This window comes from Miniopterus schreibersii (assembly GCF_964146895.1).
Source record: "Miniopterus schreibersii genome assembly, chromosome: 11".
Lineage (NCBI taxonomy): Eukaryota > Metazoa > Chordata > Mammalia > Chiroptera > Miniopteridae > Miniopterus > Miniopterus schreibersii.
In genome coordinates, this window is record NC_138111.1 from 56440665 (window position 1) to 56455943 (window position 15279).

General features: G+C 41.1%; 1 protein-coding gene across 1 annotated transcript; it reads right to left on the bottom strand.

Moving 5' to 3' along the window:
* Window positions 1–9962: 9962 nt before the first annotated feature.
* Window positions 9963–10505, bottom strand: IFNB1 (interferon beta 1; the record flags this gene model as incomplete). Its single annotated transcript, XM_081151020.1, has 1 exon — window positions 9963–10505. One exon carries the CDS (start codon window positions 10503–10505, stop codon window positions 9963–9965), a length of 543 nt encoding a protein of 180 aa, XP_081007146.1.
* Between the last annotated feature and the right edge of the window lie 4774 nt (window positions 10506–15279).

Consider the following 15279-nt stretch of genomic DNA (forward strand, 5'->3'; position numbering starts at 1 on the left):
AAGTCCTAACTCCCAGTGCCTCAGATGTGACCTTATTTGGAAATAGAGTTATTGCAGATGTAATTAGTTAAGTTAGAATACTGGAGTTCAGCCCTTTCAAAAATTTATCTCCGTGGCAATGGCAACCACTAGTGGAGTTAAGTTGTGAATATGAAGGGAAAAGAGCATATTAAGGCTGAAATATTCATACAGAATTGAATTTCCATGATATGTGTTTATAAACCAAGTCCTGCTCAGTCTTAGTTCAGGCATCCATCCCCTTGTGCTGAGACCCTCAGCAGCCTCTCAACCTCCAGTCCCACACCACTTAGATCTGTCCCTTTATTCTGTGACCAGAGTCTCCTGTCTTAAAAAGATCTGACTAAGCCTCTCCTCTCCTTAAAAAGCCGGTTCTCCCAGCCCTCAGCATCTATTCCAACCTAAATTGCAGCTTCCTTTCCTTCCCACTCTTACCCAGCACCTGTAATTTAGTTGCACTATCCTTTGTGACATTCCCTGAACGGGACATGTGTTTTCATGACTCTGTTCTCTTGTACAGATTGCTCTTTCTTTTGAAATGCTCTCTATCCCATTCTTTTCATTTTAAAATGCTCTCTCTTCAAATCCAAGTTCAAATATCTTCTCTGAGAAGGCCACTCAAATCCTGTCAGACAGAACAAATCTGGGCCTCTCTAGGAGATTGTTCATTATGATAGAATGACATTTATCATCAAGCTATCATTTTTAGTCATATACTTATCTGTTTCCTTCCCTTGAAAATGAGCCTCTTAAGGATAATATCTGTATCTTGTTTGTCTACGTAAGCCCAGTGCTTAGCACAGTGTCTGGTATGCATTGTACATTTTGGAAATGTTTGTTGAATTGCATCGAAGAACAAAACTATGTTTCTCTGAGAAGGCATAGCTTTTAAAAAGAAATGAGAGAGCAGTTGAACTCTGAAGCCTGGCTATCTTCCTGTAAAGATTTAGCTAAACTCTAAAGCATTCAGTGGTGAGGTTGTAGGCAGCTTTATAAATCACTGGCTTTCACTAGTACATAACCACACTGAAAGGCAAGGAAAAGCCAGTCAGGCCCGGGCTGCGAGTACCTCCCCACACTTCTAAGGATGAACAGACCTATCTGGAGCACCCTTAACAAAATTTAAGGTGAAGGAATACAGATGGGTTGCTTCAAAAGGCAGAGAGGTCAGTGTGGATAGATTTTTAGTTGATTTTCCAGTCCCCTCTAACCCTTTTTCAAGGCTCAGATAACAAACCTTTTAGGTGTTCACCTGGCTTCCGTCATGGCTGAAACAATATTTTCAAGAATGTGTCTTTTTCTTTTTTTGTAATCCTCACCTGAGGATATGCTTATTGATTTTAGAGAGAGAGGAAGGGAAAGAGAGAGAGGCATCTATATGAGAGAGAAACATCAATCAGTTGCCTCCTGTATGTGCCCCAACTGGGGATCAAACCCACAACCCAGGTATGTGCCCTGACTGGGAATCGAACCTGTGACCTTTCGTTTTACAGGACAATGCTCCAACCAACTGAGCTACACTGGCTACACTGGCCGGAGCAAAAATGTGTTTGTGTTTATCTTTCCCCTCTGCTGCTCTTTGAGTTGCCTTTGTGTGTTTTTTTCTTTTTAATGTCTTTATTGATTTCAAAGAGAGGAAGGGAGAGGGAGAGAGAGAGATAGTAACATCAATGATGAGTCATTGATCCAATGCCTCCTGCACACCCCGAAGGGGGATCAAGCCTGCAACCCAGGCAGGTGCCCTGACTGGGAGTACGAACCACGATCTCCTGGATCCTAGGTTGATGCTCAACCGCTGAGCCACCTGGCCAGGTGACTTGGCTTTATTCTTAAACACTTCTTCTAATGTGGAGCATATCAGGCTCACCAGAGAAAGGTGTCACCCTACCCTGTTCAGAGCACAAACTGTACAGTCAGATGTGGCCACCCTGGGACCAGGCTCACACTGCACCAAGATACCTGCACCACAGACAGGACTCCCTCCCCCATTTCCCCACCATTTCAGCATAAATCCTGCAAGTCCCGCCTATGACTCTCACGGCCTCTGCGTGAGTCACTTATCTCCTCCTGAGCAGTCGCTGCGGCCCCGGAGAGACGCCAGTGCTCTCAGCAGCCCGGCCTTGACCAGATGCCCACTTCCACGGCAACAACAGACGGTCAGTGCAATGTGGAAAGAGGGGAGCACAGTTCAGACACGTCATAGGAGATCAGCAAAGACTGTTGTAAATAATGCTGCAATGAATATATGGGCGCATGTGTCTTTTCAAGTTAGTGTTTTGGATTTCTTCAGAATTGCCTGGTCCTTCTTTGTAACATTTGTTTTTTGTATGAGATTTTGGAAAGAGTACTCCAGAAGCCCAGCTATTTTTGTGTGAGAAATTTCTAAAATTTCTATTTGCTTTTAACTAAATTAAGTATTGGGCATCTTCATGGGCAAGGTCCTGTGCTGGACCACATCATATATTCCATTTATTCTTCAAGAATTTGATGTATGGTTACCTTCAATTTATATAATTTGCCTGACATCATATACTTAGAAAATGGCAGAATTCACATTAGCTCTCAGGTTTGTATAACTCCATGTCCTTTATTTTTTTAAAAAATAGTAAACTTTATTTATTTTAATATTTGGACTTTTAAATTCACAGACTTCCAACTCATGCATTTTGGATTAGTAAGTCATTTTTGGTGTTGAAAACTATTTGTTTACCTCTGGGTTTTTACAAAAAAGAAACGGAGCCAAGAAATTTAAAAGCAAAGGGAAAGATAAAACGTCTTGTGTTTTAATCATTTAAAAATGCAGGCCATTTTGCTCTTAAACATTCCTATGAGATAATGAAAGCAGCTGGTGCCGCCAACTTGAAAAGGAAACTGCATGCAGACCTAGTGCCGGATAAGAGCCTAGTGGTTGAGAGAGGGAAATGAAGCCTTGCCAAGGAAAACTATGAGTCATGGTTCAGGCAGTTGCCTCTAAAATCCTTCAGAGAAAAGTTGCTCTGTGGTGTCTGGCAAGAGAGCAGATGGGAATTTCCTAGTCTCTCTAGAGAAAGGGAGAGAGAGTCCTTTTCTGAACGGGGGTGGAAGGGAAACGAAGTGCTCCAGTGAGGAGAGCAGCCCCTCCTGCAGAAGGTCCTCAGAACACTAGGAGCAAAGCCAGGAGCTACTGGGCCGTGAGCTTCTTGTTCCCTCTCTAAATTACAATACTGTGTCAGTGCTATGTAGTTGGAAGAAAATAACATTTGAGAGCTAGCAGGTGACTACAGGTAGTTAGGAATGTGGTCTCTGGTTCCAAATATGTCTCTGTTCTTAACCAACTGTAGACTTGGCAATGGGAAGTTTACTTAACCTTACTGAGCCTCATTTTTATTATGTGTAGAAAGGAGATAGCAATACTTTAATCCTAGAGTTCTCAGGAAGATTAAATAATATGGTATATATTTATAACATGCTTAGCAGAGTCCCTTGCTAAGACTGTACATCCTTAAGAAATGCAGCTGTTGTTGTGTTTGCATTAAGCCATGATCACAAATACTCGCATTATGAGGACATAGCTTAAAATAGTTGCTTTGATGATTCCTCAAAAATTTTAATGTAGAATTACCATATGATCTAAAAATTCCACTTCCGGATATATACCTAAAAGAAGTGAGATCTGGGACTCAAACAGGTATTTGTACACCTATGTTTATAGCAGCAGTGTTTATATTTACAATAGCCAAAAGCTGGAAGCAACTAAAATGTCCATGAGTGGATAAATGGATAAACAAAATGTGATATACATATACAATGGAATATTATTCAGACTTAAAAAAGAAGGAAATTTTACACATGCTACAACATGTATGACACTTGAAGACATTATCATAAGTGAAAGAAGCCAGTCACAAAAGGACAAATATTGCATGATTCCACTTACATGAGGTACCTAGAGCAGTTAAATTCATAGAGACATAAAGTAGAATGGTGATTTCCAGGGGTTGGAGCGAGGGGGAAATGGGAAATTACTGTTTAATGTGTGCAAAATTTCAGTTGGGGAAGATAAAACAGTTCTGGAGATGGATAGTGGTGATGGCTCCACAAATATGTGAAGGTACTTAATGCCACAGAACCGTACACTTAAAATGCTTAAAATGGTAAATTTTATGTTACGTATATTTTATTACAGTATAAAAAATAAAAATAGTTTCCTCGTTCACTGGGCTTTGTATTCTGCAACTTGAAATGCAGTTAGTGCCAGTATGCAACGTCAAGGTGCTCTGGGCTCTTTCCGTAGTTTTAGCACATGACATTGATCAACTTCTTGGGCAACCTTTTAAAATATGAAAAACTATTGCAAACGTGACATAAAAACCTCTAAGAATCTAATTGCTGACAATGATGAACTTAGACCAGAAGGTATTTTCTTCTTTCTGAGGGTCTATTGATTTAATTTTATCTTGGAATTTTATAAAGAGATCTTAGGACATCAAGCAATATATACTGATTCTGACAAAGGAACACAAGATACTTTGGCTTTATCTTACAGATAGATAGGTAAATAGATAGACAGATGATAGATAGATGATAGATAGATGATAGATAGATAGATAGATAGATAGATAGATAGATAGATAGATAGATAGATAGATAGATGATAGATGATAGATAGATAGATAGATGATGATAGATAGATAGATAGATAGATAGATAGATGATAGATGATAGATAGATAGATAGATAGATAGATAGATAGATAGATAGATAGATGATAGATGTTAGATAGATAGATAGATAGATAGATAGATAGATAGATAGATAGATAGATAGATAGATAGATAGATGATAGATAGATAGATATAAAGAATTTTAATGAATATAATTGGCACTCAGTAAAATGCACTTATTTAAAGTTAACACTTCGATAAGTTTTGACGTGTGTGTACACCCCTGAGACCATCAGCACAATCAGATATTGAACATGCCCATGTCCTGTCAAAAGTTTCCTTTATCCCTCCAACTCATGCCTCACTACCACTGTCCCCAACCCCAGGGAACCACTGATCTGCTTTCTGTCATTATACTCTAGTTTTTTCTTTCTAGAATTTTATATAAATGGGACAGCACAGAATGTACTCTTTTTTCGCCTGTCTGCTTATACTCAGCATAATTATTTCGAGACTCATCCATGTTGTTGTGTGTATCAGAGATTCATTCCTTTCGGGTACTGAGTAATATTTCATTACATAAATATACTACAACTTCTTTAACTGTTCTCCTGTGATGGACATTTGAGTTGTTTCCAATTTGGGGATATTACAAATAAAGTTCCTACAAAGATCCATATACAAGTCTGTGCATGGAAATCCGCTTTTTTTCTCTCTCTCTCTCTCGGGTGAATAGCCAAGTGGGATGACTGAGTCATATGGTAGGTGTAGTTTACCTTTTTAAGAAAAATAGTTTTCCAAAGTGGTTGTAGCATGTTCCATTTCCACCAGCAGCGTATGAAAGTTTCAGGTGCTTCACATCCTTGCCGGTGCTCGACAGGGTCAGTCCTTCTCACTTCAGCCATCCTAGTAAGCGCGTAGCGGTATCTCACTGTGGTTTTAATTTGCATTTCCTTAATGACTAATCATTTTAATCATCTTTTCCTGTCCTATGTATCTTCTTTGGTGAAGTGTATGTTGAAATCTTTTGTCCAGCTTTTATTGGGTTGTTTTGTTATTATTGAGTACTGAGAGTTCTTTACATATTGATATAAGCCCTTTATGAGATATGTGACTTACAGATATGTTTGCCCAGTCTATGACATGTCTTTTCATTTTCTTAAGAGGGTCTTTTGTACATTTTTAAAAAATATATCTTTATTGACTTCAGAGAGAGGAAGGGAGAGGGAGAGAGAGCTGATGAGAGAGTCATTGATCCGCTGCCTCCTGCCTGCTCCCAACTGGGGATGGAGCCCGCAACCCGGGCATGTGCCCTGACCGGGAATCGAACCTCGATCTCCTGGATCCTAGGTCGACGCTCAACTGCTGAGCCACGCCCGGTCGGGCTTAAGAGGGTCTTTTGAAGTGAGCTCCATTTTTTCTTGTTCCTAAATTAATTGTTGGGGATATAATTTAAATAATGCATTTTGGGTTTCCCAAGAATACCCTACTCAGAGAATTATAAAGCAGAACAGGAATTTTGAAACAGAATGTCAACTGAAGCAGAATTTGTTGATTTGGTGGTAACTGTTGGACCTGAACAAGCCTCTGGGGTGCTCCCCGTCAGTCAGTTAACCAGGTAAGTAGTTAACTTGGTCTCACTAAATCAGAAGAGAGTATACTTCTGTGCTGGCAATTCTACAATTGCAGAGTTTGATTTTTAAAACTAACTGTTTTAGGAGATTTTAGACAATTAAAAGGATGCTTAAAAGTAAGTTAACATTGAAAACAAAAGAACAAATCCATAACACAGGGTTTTTTGGCCCAATAAGTTTAGAGAAAACGCTTGCAGTTGGCAAGATCTCACTCTGGGTGCCACTCACCTTCTGACTCCACTGCCAAGTGCTGACTCTCTGCCCGTCCCACAGCCAGACTAGCGAAGGGCCTTACCTTCTCTGCTGGGTAGACCTCAAGTGTATCACATACACATACAGAACTCAACCAGGATAGCTGGTGACTTTCCTCAGAAAGGGCAGTGGCTATGCTAGGTCCTCATGGTGGAATGGACTCCTAATAATAAAAAAAACAACAGAAAACATTTCACATTCATTATCTGATCTAAGCCACACAAAATCCAGCCTTTAGTGTCTCCATGTCCTTATTTGCTATTCATGTATCTCTTTGGTGTAGAATCCATTCAAATATATCACCCATTGAGAGGGGGTGTATTATTTTCTTATTGTTGAGTTTTGAGAGTATTTTAAAAAATATATTCTGGATACAAGTCCTTTATCAGATATGTGATTGGCAATTGTTTTCTCCCAGTCAGTGCATGGTCTCTGCATTTTTAAAGAATATTTTATGAACAAATCCCTGCATCAGATGTATCTGAGGACCTTAAAGTGCCTAATCACACCCAAAGTGCCTAAATATCAACTTTGTTAACTGCATAAACTATCATACAAATGTACGCTGATGTTATCCTATAATCTGTATGTTTAAATGGTTGGGCAATATTTATGTATTAAATGTAACCCAGATGTTTGCCAGGGCCTCCTAACCGCTTATGAGCTAGATAAAACCGGTCCTTCTCCAATCAGTGTCTCTGGAGGTACCACATCCTCTCCCTGTCCTTGGATTCCTAAGGTGGGACCTGGGAATGTGGCTCTGTTGTAATGACTCTGCCTTCTGTCCCTACTAATTTGGTTCATGAATAGAAATCTGGAAACCCTATGCCTGTTTCCTTATACTATTTCAAATACAGGCCTGGATACTTGCTATGATTTCCACATGCACAGGGACTCTGTGTGGGGAACCATCTCTGACAGGGGCAGAGATGTTGATCATGCTCTGTTGACCGTGACTGTTAGCTATATTTATAAGAAATATTAATCATGTTCTGTTAACTGTGATTGTTCTGTTCTAATTAGACAAAGCACTTTCTAATCTGGCTGAGAGTTGTAAGCCCAGGACCCAGGAATTACCCTTGGAATGCAGTCCATTCTCCTTTTCCAAAACTACCCATCATCGTGGAAAGATTAACAGCCTTGTTCCCAAAACAATGGAATCCCGAGGCTCCCGCCCTTTGCGACCCCCAGCCCACGTTGCTTGTAACCCGTTAGCATTATATCTTGCCTACTTCCCATGCCTGTAATTCCTACTTTCCCACGTGATCTTTGTCCTTCTACCCAATATAAGGATCTGGCTTATGGGGCGGTGGGGGTGGCAGAGCAGATTTTCGTGGATGACTCTTACTGCTCTCCCATACTGCAGGCAATGTTGGAATAAATGCTCATATATGATTCAACCCTGTTTCTGCTTAATTGGCTGAAGTAGTCACAGGCAGCCTGGACCCACTGTTGTCTGGTTTCATCTCTACCGAGGGTTTGGAAGAGATGGAGGAGAGGCTTTCATCCCATCATTACACATAATTTCAAGTTGCATGTGAGACATTCTTGTTCTTAAAAGTCCTTTATTCACCCCCACCAGACATTTTTCACTGCTGTTCTTTTCTACAGAACATCCCACTCCAGACCATCTGGTGAGTTTCTATCTCTTTCCTCCTCAGAAACAGACACACAAATACAAGCTATTGGTGTTGTGCTGCCTTTTGTGTTACTACACCTACAACAGTCGATATTTTTCTAAGCAATGAGTGCTCTCTTTGCAAGGTATTCTGGTGCCAAAATAAATTAATAAATGACATCCTCATATGTAGCTATCTGTTTAGTATATGCAAATACACATGCACTTTGGGCTAGTCTCCCTCATCCTTATTGAAATTATTAATTATCACTTGCTTGTCCCCTACGGGTGAAGAACATACTTCTGGTAACCTGGATGGGCCGACAAGTTCAACTGTGGCACAATTATAATTCAAAAGAAGAAACCTCTCCTTTGCCTGGGCCCCAGCACACATAAAGGGCAGGCCTGTCCAGGGCTGCCCCAGCTTCTCGGGTGCTGGGCCAGTTCAGCACTTTGGCCCAGAGAAGATGTGGGCAGTTGGAACCCATTGCGGAGAGAGACCTCTTTAGCATCCTCTTGATTGTTCTAGCATCTGCCTCTTACCCTGCATTTCTATGTGCCAATCTTGTCTTTGACTCCCAGGCAAAAGGAAGTACAGCTGTGGGGTCATAAAGAGTGAAGAATTGGAGGGAAGAGAAGATTTATTGCTTTACAGGGACCTTGGCTGATTTGGGATGATGGCCACAGACCCACAAGGATGGTGCTTCTTGGTTCCACAGCCAGTGTGTTACCAGCCTGGAGTCAGAAGGGGGAGCCCCAAGGTCATTGCCTGCACAGTACTTCACAGTACTTAGTGTTTTCTCTGAAATTCCTGACTGACAGGCTTCTTCCCCGAAAGGCTCTGAAAGGGAACTCTGACTTCTGCTCTAGGAGAAAATGCCTAGATACAAATACAGTTTAATACGATTCTTCCCTTTGGACCTTTTTAAAACCTCCACTCACTAGCTATGTGAGCTTGGGGCAGTTACTAAACCTCTTTGAGACTTAGTTTCCTGACCTGTAAAATAGCAATAATGTAATTTTACCTACCTGAGGGGTGCTTGTGGGGAAGACTAAACCCAATTACATGCATAAGAGCTCAGCACAGTGCCTAGCTGACAGCTGCTCATCATAACAGGAACAGTCATAATAACCTAAAAAACCAAGGGGTTCAGTACAAAGACAGAAATCCAGCATCCTGGTTTTTCACTTGGCCTGAAACAACTTTATCTGCTGCTCCTGCTTAGGATTTGACTTTAGGGAGTATGTGGACCCAGAGACGCAGAGAAGCAAGAAAATCAGGTAGAATTTTCCTGAAATTCTATATAAACAAGGCAGGGGAGATCAGGAGCAGACTTGCTTTTCAAACAAAACAAAACAAAACAAAACAAAACAAAACAAAACAAAAAAGGGACAAAACCCCCAATTTTCTATGTGGCTTCCTTGAATTTTAAATTCCTCAAAGACCAAGGCCAGCACTACTCTCTGTAGGCATATTCCAGCAAGAACATCTAATAGGCGCCCTGTAATTTTCAATGTAGGTAGTTACAGAAATCAAGTTGAAATAAAAACTGCCATGTTGACTTTGTTTCAAAAAATTTATTTTTAAGGTAAAAGTGTAAATAAATTAAAAAATTAAATTAATAAATAATTTAAAAATTCAAAAGTCTTTAGCTGTCCTTTCAAAAGCAGTGCATTAGCTGTCAGTCAGTCAAAGAGTCACCGGTTGAATGCCTGAAGCCACGGCGAGCATTGCTGGTTCCCAGAGGCAGTCACTGTGAGCACTGTTAATTCCCAGAGGCACAGGCTGAGGGATCTTCAGTTTTGGAGGCAATCTGTCAGCCTGTTAAGGAAGGAAATGTTCCTGAGGATTTCCCTTTGGACTACCGTCCAGGCACATCTGCTGTATGACTGGGCCTTCAGGTACTGTACTATCCTCAAGTAATAGGCCTCTAGGCGCCACTTAGGCTCCGCTTCACCTTCCCAGGTGATGTTCCCCTCCTTCAGGGCTGTCTCCAGACGGTTCATCTGCCAGAAGAGTTTCTCCTGAAGGTTCTCAACAATGGTCTCATTCCAGCCAGTGCTAGAGAAATTTCTTGTGAAAATATCAAAGATCTTCAGGGCCATCCTTTGGATGATCAACACGGCTTTCTCCTTCTGTAACTGCTGTGGCTGCTGAATCTCCTTAGGGGCCTGAAAGTCCTTGGTGATCATGCAGCTACTGTTCAACTGCAACAGGAGCGTCCGACAGGCTACGTTGCTGCTTTTCTGGTGGAACTGAAGCAGGTCGTAGTTGATGGAGATAACGGTGGTGGAGAAGCACAGCAGGAGAGCGAGCTGGAGGATGCAGCTGCTGGCCATGACGAGGAGAGGAACAGCGTTGCCTGTACCACCTAGGCCCCGAGGCAGAGTCTTCAGGGTTCACGGCGTGAATGTCCTCTCTCCATGAGTGCCGGCTATTTATAAGGCCACCAGCCCTCACTAAGAGGAATTTCCCATTTTCAGTTCTCCTTTCCATTTTTCTTTTGTCATTTATACTTTTTTTTAAATTTTCTATTATAGTTGACATACAATATTTTATTAGTGTCAGGTGTACAAGATAGTAATTAGACATTTGTATACCTTACAAAGTCACCCCCCCTAAAATCTAGTACCCATCTGGCACCATGCATAGTTACTACATCATTATTGACTATTTCCCTCTGCTGTGCTTTCCATCTCTGTGACTATTTTATAACTGCCAATTTGTACTTCTTAATCCTTTCGCCTTTATCACACAGCCTCCCAATCCCTCTCCCGTCTGACAACCATCCATTTTTTTCTCTGTATCTACGAGTTTGTTTCTGTTTTGTTTGTTTATTGATTTTGCTTTTTAGATTCTAAATATAAGTGAAATCATATGGTATTTGTCTTTCTCTGTCTGACTTATTTCACTCAGCATAATACTTTATATCTGGGTCCATTCATATTGTCACAAATGGCAAGATTTCACTCCTTTTCATGGCTGAGTAATATTCCATTGTGGATATATGTACCAAGACTTTTTTTTTTAATGTATCTTTATTGATTTCAGAGAGAGGAAAGGAGAGGGGAGAGAGAGAAACATCGGTGATGAGAGAGTCATTGATCAGCTGCCTCCTGCATGCCCCCGACTGGGGGTTGAGCCCACAACCAGGGCATGACTGGGAATCGAACCACCATCTCCTGGATCCTAGGTTGATGCCCAATAGCTGAGACACTTTTTTATTCACTCATCTATCGAGGGCCATTTGGGTTGCTCCCATATCTTGGCTATTGTAAATAATGCTGCAGTGAACATATGGGTGCATATATTTTTTTTGAATTAGTGTTTTAGATTTTTTTGAATCAATACCCAAACGTGGAATTTCTGAGTCATATGGTAGTTCTATTTTTAAATTTTCAAGGACCCACCATACCATTTTCCATAGTGGCTGCACCAACTTACAATCATATCAACAGTGCACAAGTGTTCCCCCTTCTCCAAAACCTTACCAACTCTTGTAGTTTGTTGATTTATTGACGGTAGTCATTCTGACAGGTGTGAGGTGATATCTTATTGTGGTTTTAATTTGTATTTCCCTTATGGTTAGTAATGTTGAGCATCATTTCACGTTTGTTGGCCATCTGTAAATTATCCTATCTCACTATTTCTGAGACCATTTTTTTTAGGATATAGTAACTAATTTCCATAAGAGAGGTATAATTTAAAAATCTAATTACAATTTTATATCATGCTTATATACTTAGGGAGACATGATATATCTTTAAAGATTTTAATAAAAAATAAAGTTATAAATAATAATTATGATATAAAGTAATAATTTTCAGTTTTCAGAAAATCTTCCATTATTTTTCAATGTTAATTTACTGAAACCCCACTGTGTGCAAGGAACTGTAGCATGAGCTGCTGCAGGTTGTAGTCCTCACTCCCATGGGTCATGCAGTTAAGTAAGGGAAAGAACATTAATCAAAGAAATACACAAGTGTAAAATGCAACGGTGGCAAGTGTTGCAGAGGAGAGGTTTGTGGTTGTGTGTTCCTAGAATATGGGAACATGATGTAGTAGGAGAGGTCAGAGAAGACCGCCCTGAGGTGGTCACACTGGAGCTGAAATTGGAAGGAAAGTAGACGGACTGCCTGTGCAAAGGCTCTGTGGTCAGAGAATGGTGGTAAAGACTATAGGCCATGGTGATTAACCTTCAAGTCAAAGAATTGTCTAAGATTCGGCCAGAGGGCAGGTGGGAGCCAGATAGTCCAGGGACTATGAGACTGTGTTAAGTTTGTCTTTATCGAAAGGGTAGTAGAAGCCATAGAGGGTTTTAGGTGGGGTGGAGTAACTTGATTTGGTTTTAGGGGTAGGAAAAGACTCTCTCTACAGTAAGCAATAAGTAATGGAGGGAGAGCAGAATAAGTGCAGACAGAACAGTTAGGAGATTTACCAATATTTTAGACCAGGGAGTTAGTGGTGGAGAAAGATTAATTTATTTATGTGAATTCTCTCATTTCCTAACAATCCAGACTCAAATGCTTGAAGAAATTCTCCATCATTTTACAGATAGCTGCATTATTGGTTATGATGATTTCAATATGTTTAAATGTAGAGGGACATTAATTACTTCTACTTGTACCAAATTGCAGTAGAGGCTGGAAGTATGTGGGTCAATGTGGATTTATAAACCTGGAGCAACCCTGAGCTCCAGGTTTCCCAGCATCAATAGACGTCCTGTCTTCTGATCTTTGTGATGTGCTCAACTTTATCTCCCGAATAGCCCTTCATTCCTATTCCTTTCTTCATTGGCTGTATGTAATCAGCTCTCTCCAGAAATGACTATCTATGGGTGACGTCTGCGGTATTCCTAAAAAACTACTTGTGCTTGAATAGTGCTGATGCAATGCCTCCTAACTGGGGTGCAGAGGAAGCAATTTATCTTTCCTCCTAGTTTGGGGGCGTGGGAAAGACAGCCGCGTCATTCCTTCGCATGAGTGATGAGTACTGAGAGCTGAAAAGTGTAGCACGCCATCCTCATATACCGGGCCGAGATTCTGGAAAGATGGCCATAGTGATAGCACGGTTTTGAATTTCCTTGAGTCCTCACACAAAACCAGACACTGCAACTAGATAGAAACCACAACCCCATTTAGCATAAAACTTGGTGACATAAACCACAAACTGCAAGGAAATGAAGACAAACCATCAACTGCCATAAGACCTGCCTGGTAGCACCGTCGATGTGGGAGAAAGCAGAGGAAAGCGATGGACCTGAGAACCGCAAAAACCAAGAGGTGTCTCCTGGAAAGCCATCCAGGCCAGTCGGAGAACAGCAGCTGAAACGAAGAGGGTTGGCCCAGGGCAAGAGCAGGTGAATGGGAGGGGCCTCCAGGAGCTCTGAAAGGCACAGGGACAGTCTAAGAGATGAGTAATTTCCAACCCAACAAGGCACAGCTTCCTCTCAGGAAAGGGCCTGACACTGAGGAGAGGCTGCTAGCAGAGAAATCAGGCCCGAGCAGGGCAGGGAAACGACAGGGAGGAGGCAGGAGGAGAGCAGGCTAGGGCAGGGTGGGCCGCGCAGGAGGCAGCGGCCATGTGTCTGAACACTTCTCAGAAGCGACAGAAGAGGGAGCTCGGCGACGTTAGGAAAAACACAGCGAGCCAGGACAGGTTCCCGACAAAGCAGCTCCTGTGAAATCAAACGACAAAATGGAATTAAGGCTGAGTCTCCTACAGACTTATTTTTAGAAAAAAAAAGAAGGAACAGGATAATATTTCTACAGATCATGAAAATATACTGGGAATGCAGGCACATAAAACAGAACAAAATTTTAGCATAGTGGCTAATGAAGTTTAAAAGTTACATAAAACAACATAAATCAGAATGGTACATACTCAGAGGTGAAGTAATATCTGTAGAAAATAATCAGAAATAAAAGAAAAAATTCTAACTTTTGTTTAATAAGATACAGTCACAAGAAATGAGAAGTTTGGGGGGATTCTGGCACTGGAGAAAAGCCTTGATCTGGGAAAAAAGATTAGCAACTAGAATCCAACAGTCCATTAACAATAGTATATATTGACGGAGGGAGTTATTTTCAGGAAACGGAGGGTCGTTTCAATAGTGTATGGTCCATATAACATATGGAGCAGATTATAGTGTAAAATGAACAAAATCTAGAAAAAAATCTTGAAGATTTAAAAAAATAAGATTAGAGTAAGGAATATATAAAACCCAGGATGTGTAATAGAAAATATTCATTAATATGACCATAACCGAGCCTCTCTTGGAGGGGTGGGAATGTCCTTCAGCTACTCCTTGAGCCTCGCCTGCATAGCGTTAGGTTTCCCTTCGGGCACTCCCCGAACCAAAGCACCCGCACCTGCCCCAGTCAGTGCCAGCCGGTGGCGGGAACCTGGGGGACACAAGGGGCCCCTGCACCAGGCCTCAGGAGCCTTCCCCGAGCCACAGCCTCTGTCCGTGTGCTCCCTGGGTGCATCTCTCTGCCTTCCTTTCCCTGTTTCTCTCACCCTGATCTTAAACCTCTCCTCCTCTGAATCTGCCTTGCCTCCTCTCTGATGTCCATCCTGAGGGGGTGGTCAGCGCCAGAACCCCTCCTTGGGTGAGAAATCTTGCCATCTTATTAGGCCATTTGTTCAATGTTTCTCAATAAAGTTTTACTGTTAGCTTGATCGCATGTTGTAGGTATTCTTCCTGAGGTGTATTCCAATGTATTTTATGGTTTATCATTGTTGCTGCAATAATGAATGAAATGATATTTTTCATTACAGTTTCTATTTTTGAATGAATAGGACTGACATTTCATTATATTTCATACCTATACACACACACATATACTATATATATGAAAACTACTAATTCTGGTTTTGTAGCCGGCCAACTTTTTAAACACTATGTTTAAAAGTTCTTTGTTAATTTGTCTGGTCTTTAGATAAACAAATACTTCGTATGCAAGTAAAAAAATTAAAGGACTAAAACTATTAAGCAGTTGCCTTTAGGGAGGAGGGATGGGATTATGTCCAAGGAGGGCACACAGAATGGTGCTTGGTGGTGAGGCTTCCAGAATGTTGCACAATTCGATTGTTTTTATTGGTTGGTGGTTA